The sequence below is a fragment of the Pygocentrus nattereri genome, chromosome 10, assembly GCF_015220715.1.
Source record: "Pygocentrus nattereri isolate fPygNat1 chromosome 10, fPygNat1.pri, whole genome shotgun sequence".
NCBI lineage: Eukaryota > Metazoa > Chordata > Actinopteri > Characiformes > Serrasalmidae > Pygocentrus > Pygocentrus nattereri.
Genome location: NC_051220.1, coordinates 19,258,800 through 19,282,842, shown reverse-complemented (window position 1 = coordinate 19,282,842; position 24,043 = coordinate 19,258,800). Strand labels below are relative to the sequence as shown.

Below are 24,043 nucleotides of genomic sequence, written 5' to 3'. Positions count from 1 at the left end.
CTGAGACTCAAAAATATTTAGGCTGATGTTTCTGCGCCAAAAAATAGAAGAAATTCATGACGAAATTCAATCTGCGGACACAAACCAAAGCAGCCGTGACCGAATAACGCGCCTTTTTACAGTGAACTCGAACACACTGCGGACTATGAGTCCATCTGTCAACCACTGGAACTTCATAATCGCTCCTGTGATGCTGGCGAAGACGACACTGAAAGCTCCGGGAGCTGTTTACCTCTGGCCGAGCCTCCTAGTGAAGCATTACCTTTTGCGTATGCGGGTCAGTTTAGGAGCTGATCTGTTCAGACTGATGTCGCAGACAGGTCACATTTAAAAGATTATTTGAACAGCCAAACAAAAAAATCGTATTTGATGAGAAAATCAGATTTGGGCCACTTTTTACCTGCTGTGTAAACGTAGCCTTAGAGTAAGTTCCGATGAAGTGAAGCCCTGAAGGGGAATTATACCAACATGTCTGTCTAATTCAGCCGCTGAGATGTAAACAGTCATTCACAGTGATTTGATGTGAAGGTGCACTGTACAAAAACTTACTGAATCACATTTCTTTGCAGTTGTGCTGATAGAAACATCTACATCACAAATAGCACTTTCATTTGCTATCCTAATGAAGCATGAGTATTTTTTTATTGAAAAATACCTTTTAGGCCTATCAAACTACTACTAAAGAAATGTGTCAGACACAGTAAAAACCTTTTGTGAGCCATCAAACCCTTCAGACATCTAGTTCCTATCCTATCACTACCATTGTGAACAATTATGACTTTTAATTGTGACTCTTGAACATAGCATTTCACCTCACACCACTCTGACATTGTTTATATCTTAAAGATTCAATTATTCAGAAATTTTGAAAAAAGAAAAATCAGAATTCACTTTCAGGTTCTGCTTCTTTCTCAGCCAATGACAACATGTTACTCAGATATTGCCGTGTATGTGTGCCGAATGTGAAAACATGTTTGTGGCTGATAGGACACTGTCATTGCCGCTTTCACTGCATTTTTATTCAAATAAATGAAAAGAAGCTCATGATTCAAAATAATAGCACAGAAATGTCTAATCTGAAATGTTAATGCTGTTATTTTACCAAGAATTTCCTACTTAAGCTGAAAGCCATTTATTAGGGAGATGGAGGGATGACTGGAATTCCACTGATTTTTCTAAATCCTTGCTTAATCAAATCATTAAGATGTAGGCAAAGTCATTCAGAGTGGCATGAAGTGAAATGCACCATTTTAGAGAAGCTTAGATAGTCAGAATTATTCCCAAAGGTGAACAGTGAATGGCGAAAGGGACAGTCATGGGCTGGAGGTTAGGGAACTGGCCCTGTGACCGGAAGGTTGCCAGTTCGATCCCCAGTGCTGACAGTCCATGACTGAGGTGTCCTTGAGCAAGACACCTAACCCCCAATTGCTCCCTGGGTGCTGTGGATAGGGCTGTCCACCGCTCCATTGTGCTCATTGCCCCCTAGTGTGTATGTGGTGTTTCACCTCATGGATGGGTTAAATGTGGAGGTGAGATCCCCCCATTTGTGGGATTAAAAAGTGTCACTCAAACTTAGAGGAACCAGACATCTGAAGAGTTTAATGTATCTAAAAGATACAGTAGAAGCTACCCAAAACAGTACTGAATGCACTGCCTGATGCTCAGATGGTTTACAATGATTTTGATATTAGACAATTCTGGTCTAAAACACTTAAAGAAAAACAACACATTCATGGTAGAGAGACACATGCAGGACAAAATAGTCCCAAAAGAAACTTTTTCAGATTCACCACGATCCTACCATAATCAACATTACATATAAAACCCAGAAGACAGGTGTAAGCTCACTGGTCATTTGGACAGCCATTTAATTTTCTATGTTTTCATTGTAGACACTGTGCCTCCTGTTTCCTACCACCAGTGTAAAGAAACTGGAAGTTTCACATCAGAATGACTTGATTTACATCTCAATGATTTGATTGTGCAGGAAAGGGTGGAATTTCAGTTTAAGCAGATGCAGCACTCAGTTATATAACAACACTTCGGCACAGAAATGCAGTTAAACGCTAACGTAAATTACGAACATCACTCATGTTGCAGGTCAGCGTTTTGATGGATTTTACTGTTTGTTGTCACTTTACCTGAGTATGCCTTACTAGCCAATCCTAGCCTAGGATAACTGCTCCTGAGCAAGAGCTTCTAGCCAATCGGAGCACAGGAGGCGGGGCTTGTCGGAATACGGGTGGGAAGAAGTAACAGCTCCGGCTCGGCACAGCACAGGTTTAAAAAGGGATTCAAAAAAAGTCGAGAAACTACAATTTAGCCATGTCTTCGCTGAAGACATGAGTGAGTGAGTGGTGCTAATTTCTCAGAAGAGTAGGTGCTTTTCCATCCAAGGCTGATCAAACATGAGCGTTTTCTATCCTTTCTACTGCAACTTTTGCCCTTGGATCCTGAAATAAGACATTGCTGTTGTTTTTTATCGACAGATGGAAAGGTGATAGAGATTCATCCGAACCTAATGGGATTTAGAAGTTGGAGATTCTCCAGCCAGTCCTCACCAAACATCACTGAGGTAAGGCAGAGGAAGAGGAGTTTTTAGACAGGCTGTTTGTACTGTAGTTTTAAGAGAAGGCTTTACTTCTTTTTTTCGTAGTCTCTAGTGTCAACACTATGGCCTGGAAGGGATAACAGTGCTAGCAGAGATATTTTTTCCTGAGTACATAAAAGCTCAACGTTATTTGTCACAAAAACTCATCTGTCCCTGCCAGCATATTAATTGGGAATTCTTTGTTTTTGGCATAATTTGAAAATGCCTGTTGCGCTTTACATTCCACATAATTTTTATGATGAATGGACCAAATTAAATGGTCCAAAATGATTTGAAAATAATTCTGATTCCATTGACTAACATTAAAAGTAAAATATGTTTTTTCCTTCTCCTGTGAAGTTGTCACTTTGGAGATACAAGGTGCAGCAAAATAGTCCCCAAAGAACATACACTATATTTCCAAAAGTATTCGCTCATATGCCTTCTCATGGATATGAAATTGAGTGACATCCCAATCTTAATCCATTGGGCTTAATTTGATGTCGGCCCACCCTTTGCAGCTATAACAGCTTCAACTCTTCTGGGAAGGCTTTCCACAAGGTTTAGGAGTGTGTTTATGGGAATTTATGACCATTCTTCCAGACGCACATTTGTGAGGTCAGTCACTGATGTTGGACGAAAAGGTCTGGTTCGCAGTCTCCGCTCTAATTCATCCCAAAGGTGTTCTATCAGGTTTAGGTCAGGACTTTGTGTAGGCCAGTCAAGTTCTTCCACACCAAACTTGGTCATCCATGTCTTTATGGACCTTGCTTTGTGCACTGGTGCGCAGTCATGTTGGAACAGAAAGAGACCATCCCCAAAGTGTTCCCACAAAGTTGGGAGCATGAAATTGTCCAAAATCTCTTGGTCTGCTGAAGGATTACGAGTTCCTTTCACTGGAACTAAGGGGCCAAGCCCAACTCCTGAAAAACAACCCCACACCATAATTCCCCCTCCACCAAACTTTACACTTGGCACAATGCAGGCAGACAAGTACCGTTCTCCTGGCAACTGCCAAACCCAGACTCATCCATCGGATTGCCAGATGGAGAAGTGTGATTCGTCACTCCAGAGAACACATCGCTACTGCTCTAGAGTCCAGTGGCGGCACTTTACACCGCTGTACAATGCTTTGCATTGTGCTTAGTGATGTAAGGCTTGGATGCAGCTGTTCAGCCATGGAAAACCCATTTCATGAAGCTCTCTATGCACTGTTCTTGAGCTAATCTGGATGCCACATGAAGTTTGGATGTCTGTAGCGATTGACACTGCAGAAAGTTGCCGACCTCTGCGCACTATGCACCTCAGCAACCGCTGACCCCACTCTGTCATTTTACATGGCCAACCACTTTGTGGCTGAGTTGTTGTCAATCCCCCTGACAGTTGACTGTGTAATATTTAGTACCGAGGAAATTTCATGACTGGACTTGTTGCACAGGTGGCATCCTATCACAGTACCACGGTACCACAACCCATTCTTTCACAAATGTTTGTAGAAGCAGTCTGCAGGCCTAGGTGCTTGGGTTTCTACACCTGTGGCCATGGAAGTGATTGGAACACCTGAATTCAGTGATTTGGATGGGCGAGTGAATACTTTTAAAAAATATATTGTATATTGAATATTTTTTCAGAATATTTTTTTTCAAAATAGGCCACTGTTTTGCCAAGATCAACATTACAAATAAATATCAGAAGTCACTTGTAGGTTCACTGGTCACTTTCAATGCTGCCACTGTAAAGAAATCAAGACCTATCAACTCTTTTTACAACAAACCATTTCACATCAAACCACTCTGGATCACTTTGTTTACATCTCATCACTTGAAATAAAGAGATGCTTTGAAAGATCTGTGTAATTCCCCTTAAAATAATGAGTGACTGTCCCAAATTGGAAGATTGTGTTCAATTATTTTTCTAGGTATAAAGAGACAAAATGTTGTCACTTTTCCAAAAAAAGGGAAATGATTAATTAAAATGTGACACAAGCCACTGACACACACTGTATGTATAATTCAGCCGCTGAGATGTAAACAGTCATTCACAGTGATTTGATGTAAAGGTGCACTGTACAAAAACTTACTGAATCACATTTCTTTGCAGTTGTGCTGATAGAAACCTCTACATCACAAATAGCACTTTCATTTGCTATCCTAATGAAGTATGAGTATTTTTTTTATTGAAAAATATCTTTTAGACAAAAAAAAAGCCTACCAAACGACTACTAAAGAAATGTGTCAGACACAGTAAAAACCTTTTGTGAGCCATCAAACCCTTCAGACATCTAGTTCCTATCCTATCACTACTATTGTGAACAATTGTGACTCTAGAACATAGCATTTCACCTCACACCACTCTCAAAGACTTGGTATATATTTTAAAGATTAAATTATGCTGAAATTAAAAAAAAAAAAAAAAAAAAATCAGAATTCACTTTCAGGTTCTGCTTCTTTCTCAGCCAATGACAACATGTTACTCAGATATTGCTGTGTATGTGTGCCGAATGTGAATACATGTTTGTGGCTGATAGAACACTGTCATTGCCGCTTTCACTGCATTTTTATTCAAATAAATGAAAAGAAGCTCATGGTTCAAAATAATAGCACAGAAATGTCTAATCTGAAACGTTAATGCTGTTATTTTGCCAAGAATTTCCTACTTAAGCTGAAAACCATTCATTCGGGAGATGGAGGGACGACTGAAATTCCACTGATTTTCCAAAATCTTTGCTTAATTTAATCATTAAGATGTAGGCAAAGTAATTCAGAGACTTATTCACACATTAAAAAAAACACATTCATGGTAGAGAGACACATGCAGGACAAAATGAAGTCCCCAAAGACACTTCCTCAGATTCTCCACAATCCTACCATTATCAACATTACATATAAAACCCAGAAGACTTATGTCAGACTTTCAATATAAGGTCTGGCAGTCATCATTCAGGGCTTTGACAAAGTGAGCTTGTCTCTGAGAATGCCACAGTAAACAGGCCTTATGCAGTTTGCCCTTTCCGACAACCATGTTTAGGGAAAAAACGATTAAGCTTCAGGGTACGTATGTTAGGAATGCTCAGGAGATAATGATGGGACGTCCTTGGAACATCACAGCTGACGTTCTTATGTAGCATGGTTTCTTTCTTGCTTTTTTTTCTTGTGAACATGCTGTGCGTACATTTATTCTTTTTCATACATTTATATGTGTAGCATATACAGCCAGTTTTCTCAGCTTGGTTGAATTGGTTTCATATTTGAGAGTTAATGTTTCTCCCTTCAGGGAAAGTGTTTAGCACAGAGTTGAGCAATGGATATGTGGTCACACTTTTTTACACTCTTGTCCCTTTTCTTATGTGCCCACAGGTCTCATAAGAAACCATTCTGGTGTTTTAAAACTGCCTGTGGCTGCTTTAGGCCCCAGAAAAGTTATATATATTAAAAAAAGGAGAGTAAAGTCATACATACCACCAATGTGCATGCAGTGAACACTTTTACAGAGGGTCAGTAGCCTCTGGGGGATGCCATTGTTTTTAAGACACCAGTTACATGTTTTATGTTTGTAATTGGGCCAAAGAATGCATAGGGCTTATTTTCACAGGAACGGTGAGGAGATGGCCACCTCCAGTCACTAAGACTGTACAATATATGGTTGCTTATCATTATTGTGATATTAGTCTTCAGAGAGAGCTTTAACCCACTGGTCTAGGATGTAACTGAATACAAATATTGGAAATACGTCTTTGGAATACAGCAGTTTTTTCAAAGTATCTTTATGCAGTCCATTTTACATTTTGAAAAATCAATATATGATTTTTGTAGAGTACTTTTAGAAAATGTAACCACTAGATTAAAAAATACAATGTTCAAAAGAAGCACCATCAGTACTTGTTTAACTATGTTAAGGGCACTTTCATGCTCATTTCATAGACTCTATAGCAGAGCTCAATAAGTGGCTCCCTTATAAACTCTGCAGTTCCTGCTAAGGCCTGAGTAGACTGATAAATCAAAGTTGGTTATTTAAATCAGTGCGTTACCGCATCAGTTTTACTGAACGTTTTTGAGGGATGATCATATATTAACTGAAAACCACATACCTATACAAGTTATAATAGAATTTGCAGTATTTTGTAGCCGTTATATGCAACTTGATTATTAAAAATGTTCATTTATTTTATTTTCTAGTGTGTTGATTTTTGCACAAGATAAAAAACCCAATAATGCCCCTAAAGTCATATGCAAGTAATAAGATTTGGGGCAGTTGTGAGCTGGAGGTTAGGGATCTGGCCCTGTGACAGGAAGGTTGCCGGTTCAATCCCCAGGGCCGACAGTCCATGACTGAGGTGTCCTTGAGCAAGACACCTAACCCCCAACTGCTCCCTGGGCGCCGTGGATAGGGCTGCCCACCGCTCCGGGCAAGTGTGCTCACTGCCCCCTAGTGTGTATGTATTCACTAGTGTGTGTATGGTGTTTCACTTCACAGATGGGTTAAATGTGGAGGTGGAATTTCCTCGGTTGTGGGATGAAAAAAAAAAAAACTTACTCACTTAATGCTTTTCCAAAGCCCAGCTCTGATAACCAGTCACTGAAGTGTTATTGTGTGCTTTGAGAATGCTGTCCAATCAAATGAAAGCTTTCATTTTTTTGCTTTGAGCATGTTGTATGGTCTAATGAAAGCTTTCTTGTGTGCCTCCTGTCCAATCAAAAGAAAGCTTAAATGTGTGCTTTGAGTATCCTGTCCAGTCAAATCTAGTGTCATAATCTGACATACCATTATAATGGCAGTATGGTATTTTGTCCATATCATACAGCCTTACTAATCACTGATGTGTAAACTCTCCTGACAGGCAGTGAATAAAGAGTCCTACCCACTCCTTCAGAGAAATGCTCTCACACCTTGGAGAGATCTGAGGAGCAGAAGGGAAGAGAAAGAGAGAGGTACCGAGAGATTGGAGAGGACATCACCCTCTCTCTCAAGCTTAGCCTGCCTCGATGAACCTCAGCAAACTAAAGTTGCCTTGCCTTGTGCTAGTTCCTGCCTGACCCGGACCCTCAGCATCCCTGACACCAGCTCCACCAGTACCTTGTCTGGCTTCTGTTCTATCACTATCACTGCTCGGAGAGTTTCATTCAGTGGGGATGCTTGCCACGAAACAAGGCCTTTCCACTCACAAGAACAGCTCCCATCATCCTCTACCTCAAACGTAAAGTCCGATTGCAAAGCAACCATGGTGAAAATGGCTGAGGACAGTGGAAGATACTACACAAGTGACGGGTTTTCTGCTCACCTAGCACCTCCAGAGCATAGACACAGCTGCACCGACAGTGGAACAACCAGCCAGAGACTGACTAGTCTCTCATGGAGAGAAGCTAATGAGGCTAGCTCTTCCTCTTTAGTCTCAAAACATCTCATTTTCCGCTCATCTGCCCACCTGGAACTTCTCCCATGCCAGCCTAAGAGTTCCACCTTTTATCTGGATAAATCCCTTTCAGTCCCTCTTGAGAGTTCTCAAGAGGTCAGACAGGCCATGTACAGATCCACACTATCGCTTCACCTTGGAAGAGCACCTTCGTCTTCCCACACAGGGAAATTGCAAGTGATGAGAATTCCCATTAGGTCCTCCAGCGAAAGCGATATGGTAGACTTTACTCGTAATGCAACAGGAGAACAATCCTGTTGCCTTAAGAACACGGCCACGGTCAATTCCAGCCCCACCAGGTCTGACTCGAGTGTACTGAGGGCCACTTTAGCACCATTGCCATTCAGAGCGAGGTGCCGCTCATCCTCAGCTGCAGTCAGACTGACTGGAAAGGCTAATGATGTCTCTGGGCCTCTCCAGTGCAATCAAAGGGGGGGCGTTGAAGACCCAGGTAGGAATTGCACCCAGCCTCGATTGCAGCTGCCATGCAAATGGACCCATCAGATTCTCTCTCTCTCTCTCTCTCTCTCTCTCTCCTCCTCTCTTTCTGTGCCCCCCCATACTCTGTCTCCCTCCATTTCCATATTTGCTGATGATAATGAGGCACTGGCCAGTCTGAACACACTATGCAATATCACGATAGTGTAGTTCCACTTTAAACTCTGCCTGGCCATCTTGTGATATGCAACTCATGCATTTTAATGGAATAACCTCCTCACCCAAGCTCTCTTTTTTAGTTTCCAGTGTGTATGTTTGTGTATACGTTGAAATTACTTGTCCTTGATATTTTCATCAGGAATATATGCCTTCTTTTCTGACATTTGCCCATGTCATTCTTGTCTTGTGTATTTGCTAAAGTGGTATTCTAGTGATATCAGTGCTTTAGTAGAGGAGTCATTGCTGCAGTGTAGGTTCCTTGGAGCAGAAATCAATCCAAACTACATTTCAGAAGAGCAGATAACTTATTTAGTATAAAGAGAAGACTTAAGGAACAGAGACAAGGCAGAAACTGTAAGAGTGTTAGCCTGGCACTGATGGTTTGAAATGGTAATTTCACTCAGATTCGGAAGAAAACACGATCTTGCACAATCTGAGTTTTTTATTTTATTAATTGTCAAGAACTGTGGGGTTCTGTTTTAGAGTACACTGCATGTTCAATTTTTATACTTTAACCCTTTAAAACACCTGGCTCATTACATACTAAAGCTTATTATTCAGTAACTACCAGGACTTCAATGCCAACTGGTTGAGCTATTCTTAGGTTATAGAAGTGTGTAATAAAACTTTGGGCCATTTAAGGGGTTAATGTTGGTTTGGGAGTTCTAAATAGCTACTTAATGGAATACTTTAGCATAAAATGTAAACAATCTTACACCCATCCCAAATGTGTCAGCCCAGACATGAACGATACAGATATTTTTCAGGTTTGACACACTTAATTAGGTACGCCTAATTAGGCCTGCCTTGTATCTACAGTTATTGTCAAATTTAAGAGGTTTGTTGGTCATATACAGGGGTATCATTTTTGGGGGAAATGTTATCATCATTAATTTAATTCTATATTTACAAAATACCTAAAACCGAACAGCTCCTTTATTTGTTTACACCCAGAAAGTCTTTGTATTTCCCAACACCCAACCCTCCTATTTACATGAAATGGTTCATTCCTGTCCCCAAACCAGGCACAAAAGGTGCTTGCTAGCAGTGAGGAGTGTTACATCTCAGCTTCCTAAAGAACAATCTGTCCTTCAAAAACGAAAAGAAAGACAGGACAGAGAAAAGAAAGGGCACCCAGTTTTTTTACAGTGAAAGGTGGGTGTAGTCTGTGAGTGATGGAAATGAACTTGTTAGCTTAGACCATTGTGAAATAGCCTACTTCTTCTTCTGTAACACTAATTATTTATTTTCTTCAAAGAAAATTCAGAGTTTTGAGAAAATTCAGAGTTTACATTTCGCTTCTCTTTTATTCAACATTTAATCATTGCAGGCACAATTTTAGCAAGCTGTTTCTACTGTAACGTTCTGTGCTGTTAAAGGAGAAACACAGCTTATTGTGTGATTTGTGTGCTTTATTAAAGGCTGTATCATACACAGCCACACTGACAAATAAGCTAGGCTAAGGGCTAGCTCTACCTGAGCTCTGATCTGCACTATATTGCTTCCGAGCTCCATCTGACTAGTTCCTCCCATTGTACAGGCATAAACACAGAACACTGCTGTTAGTCCGCATTCACAGTAAGATTCTCTATAGGATAGACTCCTCATCTCCATACCCCTACCAATGAACCAGGGTAGATATTTTTAGCTGACAGTGGTTGCCATAAAAGAGATGCTGTGAAATGAGGTGTGTCAGTGAGTTAATGCTTTTTCCAATTGTTACACTCTTACAAGGCATATTTGGTATCTTTGCTTTTCCACTGGATCTATAAGTCTGAGAATGAGTCAGAATATAACTTTTTATATGTACCTTAGTTTCTCTACATTATGCATACACATACTGAAGAACTGTGAGAAGTCTGAAGGCAATACTTTTATGCTTATGTTTATTACTTATGTTATGCTTTGGTCAGAATTGCCAGTGAGCCGACAAGTTTTCTCTTCAGATGCTCCAACATGGAGGATGTGCTCCCATAGCCAGCTAAGGTTGGCTTTACAAATAGCACAACTGACAACCTTTGCACAACTGACAACAAAATGCTCCCACACGTTTAAGGATTTCCTTCTTGAGACTAACACTGCGTTTGTGTCAACTCTCCAGTAATCCGTAATATCAAAGCAGTGAGCATGATAAAGATGCATAATGATGTCACCAACTAATCAACTGTTAAATTAGTTGCCAATTGATTTTGAACCTCTCATACATACTGACTAAATAAACTGACAAATGTATGACGTATGTCAAGTCTCTTTACCTTTTCTGATATGCTGAAAAGAAATATACAGCTAGGGAAATAAAGAGGGGAGAGATAGAGAGTTAGAGAGAGAGAAACAATAAAAAATATGAGGTTTACCAGTCAAATCAGAATCAGAATCCTTTATTGATCCCAGAGGGAAGTTGCAGTATATCTGCCTATATCTGACATAATATACAATCAGTTCATCCTAATCCTCCATCTTCCAGCAGGAGCGGGTTTTGGTCCCTTATCCTGGCTTGCAGCCACATTCTCCAGCTAAACAAATTTCCCCATGACGAGTCAGGAATAATCGGGCTCTCTGCAGCACATTGATCTTTTGCATGCGGTCTGCGGGGCATGTGATAGTCTGAGTCCATGACTGCACTCTGGAGGGCTAACACCAGCTATCACTGCAGGGAGAGCGCAGGGAAGGACACTTATCCTACTTATCCTCAACTTCTGTTTTATTTATATACTTTCAGTCGCTGTCTCGCTCTCTCTATCTTTCTTTCTCTTTCTCTCACCCTCTTCCTCCGTGTCCCTGACTTCCTTTGCTTCTTATGGTGACTCAGCAGAGTAGCTTAACCCCAGTCTTTTTCTCCTTGCTTTCAGAACCGGCTGCCATAAATAAAAGGTTGGATTCCCTGGCGGTTATCAGAAATAGCTGTGCTGTGGTCAGTGTGAAATGTCATGGCCTGGAGGAGAAAACGCAAAACAGCTCACACTCTGAAGATGCAAAAGGCTTCTCTCCTTCTAAGCGTCTATTAGGTAGTGTTACAGCCAGTATCGCAATAGCAAGATGTACAGTGTCTACTTGTATTCGTGGATGATGCATAACAGCAGTATCTTAAGGTGATATCATTATAGTGGGTGTGTTTGTGTTAACCGGAATTGCTTCCCATTAGTGAACTCTGGAGGGAGCGGTAGAGGCTCTTATGATGGCAGAGTGCCATGTGGCCATGCTGAAACAGTTACGAAAGTGCAGGAGGGTCTTGTTTTCCCCCACATGCTTAACTGCACCTGTGGATCCAACAGCAGCAACCAGCCCCACATCCTGAGCCTTAAGGTACAGCTTAGAAATAAATTCAATTCAGTTAGTTTCAAATAACTTCAACTCAGCATCCTTCATTTCACTTCACTTCGCTTCACTTCAGTTTGGTAAATTCAGTCAGTTCAAGTTAAGTTAATACCTTTATTTCATGGCATTATTCAGTTCAGTAAAGTCAAAGCATCATAGAAATAACATCTAGCATTTAGAGGTTTTAGAGAGTTTTTCAAGAGTTGTTACATTTGTGCTGCTAAACTGAATAATCATGACATTCCACATTTAATTACTTTTAATGACTTTTTCAGTTTTTTTTCAGTCACAGTAAATGACAAAAACAAAATATAAAGGATGTTTTTTCTTTACACAGATGGCTGCATGCTCAAACCTTAATAAAACATCTTCTCTTCTGCTTACCATCACAAATGTATGAATCTACACTTTTGGACGTTTGTATAATGAGTTACAATTTATATATTTATTATTGATGATGATTGCTACTTCTAAGGGTTAAAAAGTCAAAGTTTCAACTCCAAAAAATAGGTTTGAAGTTATCAAATAACATATGCTGCATGTGCAAAAGTGTATGGATAATCCTTTAAAGTAGTAGGTTTGGCTATTCAGCCACACTCATTGCTAACAGGTGCATGAAATCAAGCATGTAGCATTTCTATAGACAAACACTGGCAGTAGAATATGCTGTACAAAAGAGCTGAGTGACTTTCAGTATGTCATGATGCCACTTTTAGTTTGGAAGATGTGGGGCCCCTTAATTCCAGTGAAGGGACATCTTAGTACAAGAGCATATAATGGCATTCAGGGGAATTGTGTGCTTCCACATTAGCAGCAGCAGTTTGCCAATGACCATCAATGACCATCCAATCTTGGTTCTGAACATGCATCCTGAATCCCATTTAACACCTTTGGGATGCATTGGAATGAGGACTGTGAGCCAGATTTTTATCGCCCACCATCAGTACCTTCTAAATATTATGTGTTCTGCTACCCGGTAACCCGAAGCAAGACCATTGAACGTCATTAATTCTAAACCGATAGTGAGAGCTTTGGTAAAATTACCAATGCGAATGTATATTTCACTCTTACCATCTCTAATTAATGCTCTGTTATATTTATAGCCTCATACAGAGTTCACAAACAATGCATAAATAGACAGGACATTATTTGTTACTGGAATAAAGCGACTGTATTTAAATGCTAACAACTCAAAGAATTATGCTGTATTTATATATGGATGTGTACAGGAAGCTCTAGAGCTCTTTCGACCAGACTTCATCTCCCGCTCTCAGAGACGCATCCGCCACCTGGAGCAGAGGGCCAGAGAGAGGCGGAGTTTACAGGGTGCAGACTTGATGAAAGAAATAGAGTCCACCAATAAGGCACGGAGCTGCACCAAGCCACACCCACTCAGCGGTAAGACACTGGTTTTGATTGGTAAAAGTCAACGGAATACTCACAATGTGACTTTTAATATTTGGGGTGCTGTGCTGAATGCAGTGATTATTATTATTATTATTATTATTATTATTATTACTATTATTATTTCCACATTCTAAACATTTACATGTAAAATTTTTATCCAGTGCAATGATGGAACCCAAGTGATTAAAGTAACTTATTACTAAAGTAATTAAGTTTAGGTGTTCAGTGATGGTCGCTCGAATGCAGCTTCAGACTAGATAGCACAGCACTTGGTAACTCTATAGAAAGACAGTATTGCAAGGAAATTATATTACATAGGTCTGGAGCCTGCATGGTTGCTATGGCAGTCATATTGCAATGCAGCTGCAGAGGTGCAGCACCTCAGACATGAAGTCTGTGCTGCAGTCACACAATTGCTGCAAAGGATTTGAGTTTGGTGATTTCATGTGTATGTGCCTATATTGAGGGTAAGCCAGCTTACAAAGGAATTCTAGCTAGATGCAATCAAGTTGAATGAGGCCTTGTTGTAGGTGAGACAGGTTATCTATATTGCTTAACCCCAGAGGGGTCCAGGACTCACTGGCGGGTCCAGGCCTCAGGTTCCTATACTGAATTAAAAATTTTTTTTCACCTGCAGTTCACTTAAGATGTTTGTGTGGTTTTATGTACCAAAAACAGTCCTACTTCTAACCTTTCTTTATTCCTTAGAATTCAACAGGCTGTTTTTGTTGCTGTGCCTTTCAGCCTATATGCAAATTACCTCTGTTCTAATTGGCTGCTCATTATTGCACCCCCCCCCCCCCCCCCCCACTCAAAAAGCAGACCAATGAACTGAGTTGAAACACTTCTTACAACTTCTGCATGAATAGGTGGATATATAATGTAAATGTGCTGGTTCTTGTAAAAACAACAATCAATAGCTTAGTTTTCTTATATGGGCTCAATGGACTGAGGAGTGAATGATACATGAATGATAATAATACATGAGGATAAATGAGGAGTGAATGTTTACAAGCTACATCAAACTCTTTGGTGTAAAAAGGTGAGCAATAATTTGTTTGTCCATGATAAAGACCTTTAACAATAACAGCTATAATAACAAGAACAGAATTTACTGTGTAATAAGCCTTAGGATTGTGTATTTATATGACACAATTATCTTTGCTTACTGATTTACTTGTGGTTATTATTTCAACCTGTTTGAAAAGGGGGGTGATTTCTTTAGATGGAAAATTCATTAATTTGATAAATGAAGTTGTTTTTAGAAGTTGGACTGAGCTGTTTTAAAGTAAACTGTTTCACAGTCACCAAATTGCTTATAAATACTGAAAGGTATGGGCAAAACATCTCTCTGAAAATCTGAATCAGCTGACCCATGCCCCCTGCTGGGCCTAACACTATCCTACAAGGCTAAATGTTAAGGCTACAGGCCATATAGGACATATGTAGTCTAATTGCATTTATTCTTGCGAGGCCTGTCCACACCATAAGATTGTGTGTTTGTAAGCAGACACCTCTGGTAGTTCTGGAATATTATTATATTAGAGTTTGGGTGACTCAGATTAATGCATAAACATGTTCTAAAACACTGTGTATGAAGTCATGCGGTGTAGAAGATGGCAGTCCCTTGCAAAGTGTGGGGTGAAAGGAAAGTTATTAAATTACAACAATTACTTTTATTAAAGGACTTATATCGTACTATCTTCTTAGATTTTCTTTTTTCTTCTGAGATACATTTGTGTGGGTTCATGCACCACAAACAGTCCTAATTTATTTTTCCATAACCATTTTCCAACCCCTCTTTAATCCCTCAGATTTAAGAAGACCTTTTCTGTTACTGTGCAGTCCAGGCTGAAACGCTGCTTATAATTTCAGTGGGAATGGGTGGGGCTAAACTGCTGTAGGCTGAATAGGCACAAAAACAATAAATTCAAAACAGGGTGTTTTTTGAAGTTTATTTTCTGTGTATGGCCTGGGAAACAGATGATATGTTTTCAAACTCAAAAGTGAGGAAAATTTGGTTTTCCACAATAAGAGCCCTTTAAGTAAACCTAAAGCAGTTCTTTATGCCTTATATTGTGCTAACCTGCAACATTACATGCCTGTCTCCTCTTTTCCTGACCTCTAGATAACCTTTTTAAACCAAAGGATCGGGTGATTTCAGGCAAGGAAATGCAGCTCAGATCTAGACGGTAAGTCCACACACACGGATACACACAGACACTGAAGCATGTTGTATTGTCTCCTCCTGATAACAATTATGTTTTATCTCTTTTTATGGAATAAAGCCCACCAGGCATTAGCCAGTGACATGATTGCTTTGATTGGAATACAACAGAATTCCTTCGTAGGCAGATTCAGTTATTTTTTTCGCCTATGGCAATAGCGAGTACAATGCAATTGGCAGGCATAAATTAGTTTATAGGTTGCTTCGTACAAACTGCTGTAAAGAACAAATGTCCAAAAGGACAAAAGCTGTTGCAGAAGAGTTGAAAAGAAAACCTGAAAAAAGCATCACATTAAAATCTACCAGGTGATACAGCAGATTTTTGTGTATACTGATTAAATGATCCTGCCTTCTGCCCGATGACTGCTGGGATTGGCTCCAGCTCCCCCCGCGACCCTGAGGGAGAAGCGGCTTAGAAAATGTGTGTGTTTTGTGTATGATTAAATGAGAAAGGTTTGCTGTACAGAATGTAGAGAACAATAAATCTGCAGGCTTGTCACTAATACATGAAACTGCTTGAAAGACTGCTTTTCACTCTGATAAATGTATTTTACAGGTGAAGGAATGATTTCATCATAGTTTATAGTTATTGACTCTTACAATTGCAATAATCATATATTATGTCATAATTCTCTTTTTCTAGAGCAAAGTATTAGTCTGTGTGCTGGATCAATATAACCTGAGGAGAAGGAGAGCTACCTTGTTTTATTTATTCCACATAGATACTTCATATGGCCAAAAGTATGTGGACACCCCTTCTAATTGTTGAGTTCAAATGTTTCACCTGCACCCAAGGCTAACAGGTGCGTAAATCAAGCATGAAGCCATGCAGTCTCCATTGACAAACATAAGTAGTAAAATAGGAAATGGGTTTCCATGGTCAAGCAGCTACTATGCGCAATGTTAAGCGTCTGCTGGAGTGGTGTAACGGACACTGCCACTGGACACATATGCTACCTGCTCTCTTGGGTGACGAATCACGTTTCACTAGCTGACAGTCTGATGGATGAATCTGAGTTTGGCTGATGCCAGGAGAACGCTACCTACCAGAATGCATAGTGCCAGCAGTAAAGTTGAGTGGAAAGAGGTATTGTCTGTGGCTATTTTTCAGGGTTTGGGTTTGTCCCCTAAGTTCCAGTAAAAGACAATGCTAATACTACAGCCTACAAAGACATTTTAGACAATTATATGGCGACAGTTTGGGGAAGGTGCTTTCCTGTTTCAGCATGACTGTGCTCCTGTGCAGAAAGTGAGCACCATAAAGAAATGGTATGATGAGTTTGGTGTGGAGGAACTCTAGGGCATGCAAAGAGCACTGACCTCAATCCCACTGCACGCCTTTGAGACTGATTACAAACCAGGCCTTCCCATCCAACATCAGTGCCTAACCTCACAGTGAAGGCTGTTAAGCGATGAAGGGGGTCAACTCCATAATAATACCCATGGTAATGGAATTGGATGTCCAACAAGCTCATATAATGGTGATGGTTAGGTGTCCACATACTTGTGGCAATATACTGCATGTTACTCAGCGAAAAGCTCCTTAAGCTGTACTGTACTGTGATATGAGTTCAGTCTGAATCCTCGATGTAATTTTAGTACCTATCCTTTGCAAACGAACATATTGTCCTGAAAATTGTGCCTAGAGATGAGAGGCTGCATGATGAATTACGCAGTGAGTGAGAGGTGTTTTAGTAAGAGTGAGCCTTTTAATGTGTTTAGCTCAAGTGGTGTAAACGAAAAGTGTGCAAGCAAGAAAGCCTGCAAGGTTATAATCTTGTTCACTAAGGCTGTAGCACTGTGCTGTCCCTTCATTTATTTAATTTCCAGTCAGAACTGCCATGAAGTACAAGTTATTCATTTTTATTTATTCATGTTTGTTTATAAATAAACTCGACTGCCCAGTTAAAAAGATTTTTTTCAGGCACTAAAACTTTTGCAAAATACTGAATATTTTCTGTTTTTTCTTTGACGCAATTTGATGAACTTTTACTTAATGGCTGTTTTGACTATAAATAAATGAAGGGTCACCTCTGACTTTTGCACAGCACTGAATGTTCGCATTACAAGCCTCATTGCTCAAATCCAATATGTGTGATTAAAGTGGACACATCTCTATGATGAAAGGACTCACAGACACACAGATTTTATCAGGTTATATCTGCTGCTGCCACTGGATGTTGACGACAGTAATATGAACACATGCAGTGAAATAAAAAAATAAACACAAGAATTCCTGTATCAGATATGAATCTGATCTAACACTACATATCAACTCTGATTTGAAAATGTCAGGTGTTTGTTTATACTATGTCATTTTTTGTGCCACCTTAACCCTGTGGTGTGAATGAAGCCTGTAAGCGGAAGTTCTCTTTATAATTCTGCAGGATTTACAACAAACTGCCTGAAGTGACCAAGAAGAAGGAAGAAGAGAAGAGAAGGCTGGTGTTACAGACCAACAGACTGAGAGCTGAAGTCTTCAAGAAGGTAGAGCACTTAGCCCTTGTCTATATATAGTGAGAGAGAGCCATAATTGTGACCAGGTGGCACCGCATTGACATTACTCAAAATAATCACTGCTGTCGCAAGTAACAGCTATTCTTCACTGTATAAATACAATGGAAAATTTTTTTACATCAACACATACGGTATATGTGAATTTGGGAATTTGTATTTTCATGGGCCCCTTTGCGGCTGGCCACCTTTGGATAGTGCAAACACACAAAAAGATTTGTCATACTTTACTGATACAGCTTGCAATATCTTTGTGACCTTGCATTACCTTTTTCATTGACCTTCATGATCAGGTTAATACACGGTTTAAAATAATAGAATGCAGGTCAAGAACAGATAGGTATACTTCAGGCTAAAGGTGGACGATATGGCAAAAACATGATTTAGCAATACTTCAAGAGATTTTCATGATACCCAATATGCCACAATGTCATTTTCTGACTTGTGATACTTTGGAAAGTACAAAAACTATAAATACAATGATTTATATTTAACATTTTCACACTGTGCTGCATTAAATAAACCAATAACACAGGACTAAATATGGTCTCTTTGCAAAGAAACATGCAGTTGGGAAGTATTTTTATGAACATACAATATCCACAATGTGCTAAGATGATGTCATATTGTAATGTAGTTTATTGTAATATTGCCCAGCCCTAATTTAGGCTACATCACATTATACAATATAAAATTCTTAATGTAATTTAATCCTTGTGTGGATTTCATGTTTTTGTTACTCAGTGTTTTTTTTTTCAATACAGCCATAACAATTTATGTAAAAATACCAGATGTTTAAAATATCACAAGTGTCCAGTGTAGGTTTCTCCTTTAGCAGCTAGCCAGTCAGCAGCCTGTCCATGTTGTCCACCCTCACACACACATACACACACAGACACAAACACAAACAAACAATGGGCCATGTAGGAGGAGAACAGAGTGAAGGGACACAGCACCTCCATACTTTTATGCCCTGTGGGTTCACCCCAACACCACATGTGTAATATAAATGTGTAGGGGGTGAGAAGTCATTGAAATTTTGTTATTTTACATGTTCTTCAAAGAAAATGAGCAACAGCCAAGGAATCAGAGGTTGAAATAATAAAAAAAATCACATAATTCTTTTCTTTTGGTGAACATCCCACAGACCCCATTTTTTCTTTTGGTGAACATCCCACAGACCCCGACACCACACAAGGGTTACTTCAGTACAATACAACCCAAACTAACACTCCCACACTGCCAGTAGTGCCCTGCTCCGTTCCAAAAAGTTTTTTGAAGGGACAGATTGCCATAAACTGAACTTGGCCGAGTTTTGCATAGCCTGGAGCTTGGGAGCAGTTGTTGAATCTGTAAAACCTTTCTGTCGGGTAAGCTTGAGTGAGCTCGGCAAAGGCCACAGCTGTTGGAACTGCTTTGGATTCTAGTGAGAACAAAAGCAAGGGTAAAACACAGAGTTTAATAAAACCCAAACATCTCAGAGCAAAAAAAAATGATGTTAGAATTGAGCTGTAACTGCAGGAGCAACATTCAGACACCTTATCTTTGTGTAAACATATTACCAAGCTGTTAATTATGATAATACCTAAAAATCTCTCAGAGCTTAGATGTTTAAACAGCTTGGTAATTACTTATTTGATGAACTTCGGCTGGGGAAAGCCGTTTGTTTCATTGAAAGTGAATCCAGAGCTTTAGAGAAGTGTTATGATGCTGCATTATTTATGTAAATCGTAGAGCTACCCTTGAGAAACACCTAACCAATTCTTGCTTCAAGAACAAACCTCTTGTGGTGAGCGCAGCCAGCCCTGAGTATAAATGTGGATCTGAAGAGGGCGCATCTGTGAAAGCCCCCCCCCCCCCACAGGTGCAGAAGGCAGGCGCTGAGTGGTGTCATGCTGTCTGATCTCACCTGAGTGAACTCTCACCTCACTTGAGGTGTTTGATAACAAGTGTCACAGACTTGAGGAAGTGTTGTGACCATAGCTGCTACAAGGCCCTGCAGTGACATGCGTTATTATGCTGTCAATCAAAAAGATATACAGGCTCAACCAGAGCGGTTATAAGAGGAGGAAACAGTTCACTGCTTGAAATATGAAAGGGATCGCTCATAAGATTCAGAATGATGGTTGTATTACAGGATGTCCTGCCCTTCGGTGAAAAGAAAAAAAAAAAGAAAACGAGTACTATGTTGGTGAAGCTGTAACAGAGAAAACGCCAGGGCCTGTATTCACAAAGCTTCAGGATCAGATTAATCTCATATTTATTATGACCGTACTAACAGGAACAGATTCTAGATCAGCACTCCTGCTCTGAGAAGCTTTGTGAGTACAGGTCTAGGCCTAGGCCTTCTCAAAAATCGGAGAGGTGTGGAGGGCTGGACATAGAGTGTTAGGTGTAGACACAAGTCAAAGAAGAAATGAACCAACCCAAAGATAATTATTACTATCCCAATTCCAAAAACGATGGGACAGTATGTGAAATGCTAATGAAAACACACACTAGCAATCAGTAAATTCTGTTTAGCCTGTATTAAATTGAAAACGGCACAGGAAACGCATACCTTATGGGCTTCATTGTTTTTTTGTAAGTATACGCTCATTCCAAATTTGATGCCTGCAATGTGTTCCAAAAAAGTTGGGATGAGAGCATGTTTACTACTGTTACATCACCTTTCCTTTAACCAGCACTTAGTAATTGTTTGGTGATTGAAGACACCAATTGATCCCATTTTGAAAGTGTAATTTTTTGCCCTTCATGTGTTACACAAGTCTTCAGCTGTACCACAGCAGAAGGCCTTGGTCAAATATTTAGCTTAATAAGACACTCCCCAGAGTACTAGCCCTGTTCTCACCAAACCACCTGTACCCAATTTCAGTAATCAGCCACTGCTTAAATACTCCTTTCAGCCAGGCAGTGTGAAGTATTGCCAGTTCACTTGTGTCTGCATACTGACTGTCTGCCTGGATTGTGTCTGGATGTGTTTTGGATGATTTTGATGGTTTTACAGCTTTACATAAAAATCTGGGTCCAAGCCCCCATGAGTGGCACCAATGGCGACAGTGGCAAGGAAAAACTTCCTAAAAGCAAGAGAAAGAAACCTTGAGAGGGACCAAGACTCAAGAGGGGAACCTATACTCCATTTTCCTTGTAAATGGTCCTTACAAGCACCAGTTAGGTCCTTGTAAGGACTCCAGCAGCTGCATTTTGGACCCATCGGAGCTTATTTAATAATCGGAGCATTCAGCTAAAATGGTGTTACTGTAGTCCAGCCTGGAGGTTATAAAGGCATGCACCAGCTTTTCTGCATTGTTTAGGGCTAGAATATTACATAGTCATATTCTATATAGTACAGTCGTCATTTGCGTTTGTGCATGCAGCAATGGACAGCGATGTTTATTTACAATGGTTTGTTGAAGTGTTCCCAAGCCCATCTTGTATATTCTTCTCAGAACATTTTGGTTTAATACAGTGCCGTATGAGGGATTGAAGGTCAAGGGTATTATTTTTTCTTTTTTTGGGCTTTTCCTTTAAGCACTGAGATTTCTCTCAATTCCTTGAATCTTTTGACGATATTATACACTGTGGAGTATGAAATATCTAAAATCCTTCTAGTCGCTTATGCAGGAATCTTATTTTTAAACTGTTGGATTTTTTGCTTTCATAGATACTCCTTTTATATCCAAGCATGACTGCATCACCTGTTTAAGATTTTTAACATGCTGATTTAGAATGAGCATATATCTACAAATACAGGTCAAAGTAAATTTATAAATCACTTACTGTCCCAACTTTTTTGGAATTGGGCTTGTACGTAGTATGGTTGAAAACTAAATTTCTTGAATTAAGAACTTTGATATCCACTGTGAAAAACTGTGAAAACTGCAGGATAATCAAAAGTTATATGACAGTTTTTGGTGGCTGCAAAACTTCATGCAAATCAAGGAGAACTGAAGGTCTGAATCATCATTTAACAGTCATAACTGTAGCAATAATGGAATGTTGCCACCAAGTACTCTCCATAAAATGTCTACTGTAGAAGACTAAATCTGCTACTTTGGGACATTTCCAGAATGTCCACATGCACAAATTGCCTTGAGTTCTGACTAACGACTTTGACAAATGTTACCAAAGTCCAGGACCACTCCTCGATATCTATACAGTTACTGATTCTTAAACTGATCCACCTCTTTTCCTCTTTGACCCAGACATTGATTTCTGTGACGCTATCTTGCTGGTTGTACAGTAAAAGACTAGCCCTGTCCATTTTGGCACACCTACAATCTTAAGGCCCTTATGTTAGTGTTTTTGAAGTTCCTGCCCTTCTTAGAAATAAAGGCTAGTGTATATCAGAGTGAAATGTATATATTTACAGCTACCTAACCAACAAGGTGGAGAAAAGGATTTTCAGGTGTGAATTCAAATACTGTACATTGGGTTTTTTAATTTGTCATTAAGCTGCATTGTGCTTGTAATACACTCTTTGAGAAATGCCACAGAGGGATCTTTAAGTCATTCCATGGAAGAACAACTTTTGGTCCCCAAAATTTGAATCATAAACTTGTTTTAGTAAAACTAATTACAAAATAACAAAAATAATTTAAATTGCAATCATAACATTGGCCAAAAAAGTTGCAATTACATATTTTCCCCCAAATTGTTCAACCCTAGTGAGGGACCCTTTAAAGGTTTTAAAAACCTACACATAATGTAAAGATTGTATACATGTGAAGGTTTTTTAAACTTTTAAAGAAGATTGTTCACACTCACACATCTTATTTGCAAACACGGTTCTCTACAGAACCATCCTTTGATATATATTTTTAGGTAACCAACAGTGTTTCTTCTATGGTATTGCACAAAAAATGCTTTTTGGCACCTTTATTTTTAAATAGTGTATTTCTGCACATTCTTGACAACACCAGGCAGAATTAAGGAAGGACAGCAGGGCTCAGGGTGCATTCTGGGACAGGCCTAGAAGCTTCTCCAAACACCAACCAGGTGGCTTAAAGTAGAGGATACATAATTCTACTCAGGAAGTTTCGAGATTTCAGAGTGGTGTAAATATGGCTTTTTTTTTTTTGCCCATGCTATGTGAAGCAACCTTGGGTTTGTGAAAGGCGCTATATAAATGTAACTTATTATTATTATTTATTTATTTATTTTATTTATTTATTTTATTATTATTAACTGTATGTGCACCCAACAAGGACGGACCACATGGAGAAGAAATAAGCACACAAATATAATGTGGGCTGGCCATGTCTAACAACTGCAATTGACTGCTGGGAGTATTCATGCCTTCAAGTAAATATTGTAAATATCAAGTAAATTTTTTTTAGGTATATTATTGACATATTACACTGTTATAAAGGGCATTTTTGAAAACTTGATCTGCAATTTGAAACCTGCCTAGCTTATAATGTTTGTGGCCCTCAACTCACCAGACATTGCACTTTGTCCTTCAAGGCAGAAAATTTGGGCACCGTGTGATAAACTTTATCAGTAATGTACAAGAAGTTAGGTGATGTTAAACTGAATTGGCCAAATTCTCAATTTCTCTTTGAATGCTCCATTCCTCCTGCTCTTGAAGGAATGAAAGAAACTTCCTTTGCTCTTGAAAGAAGACACCATTTGAACAACTGCGAATAAGGTTCAAATCATCAAACCTTTGCCCTCTTGTTGTGGAGATGTGCCAGGACAAACTAAAAAAATAGACCTCATAATTTTTGGTACTATTTAAGCAAAAGACTGCAAGTTGTTTATTACATTTTTTAACAGTACTTTTAAATACATTTTTGAAACTGTCAATTTCAGGTTTAAAGGTCTGCTCAACTCCTCCTCATAGACAGGATCTTGTTCTTGTATGACTGCAAATAACTGAGGGAAAGATAATCCCCGAGTGGACAGACTTACCTATCAAGAA

General features: G+C 39.4%; 2 protein-coding genes across 3 annotated transcripts in view; one reads left to right on the top strand and one right to left on the bottom strand.

The window, feature by feature from the left end:
- LOC108436748 overlaps positions 1–24,043 on the bottom strand; it is an 87,261-nt gene that overhangs the window by 49,276 nt on the left and 13,942 nt on the right. The window lies entirely within an intron of this gene.
- LOC108436746 overlaps positions 1–24,043 on the top strand; it is a 57,018-nt gene that overhangs the window by 27,652 nt on the left and 5,323 nt on the right. The window contains exons 1-8 of one of the 2 annotated variants that reach the window (XM_037541870.1): positions 2,259–2,376; positions 2,490–2,575; positions 7,428–8,451; positions 11,507–11,662; positions 11,800–11,960; positions 13,202–13,370; positions 15,508–15,571; positions 17,994–18,093. In XM_037541870.1, coding sequence (XP_037397767.1) covers positions 2,522–2,575; positions 7,428–8,451; positions 11,507–11,662; positions 11,800–11,960; positions 13,202–13,370; positions 15,508–15,571; positions 17,994–18,093 — 1,728 coding nt within the window. In that variant the 5' untranslated portion in view covers positions 2,259–2,376; positions 2,490–2,521. Of the gene's footprint in view, positions 1–2,258; positions 2,377–2,489; positions 2,576–7,427; positions 8,452–11,506; positions 11,663–11,799; positions 11,961–13,201; positions 13,371–15,507; positions 15,572–17,993; positions 18,094–24,043 lie in introns of those variants that run through there. The other variant, XM_037541869.1, reaches the window with a different exon arrangement.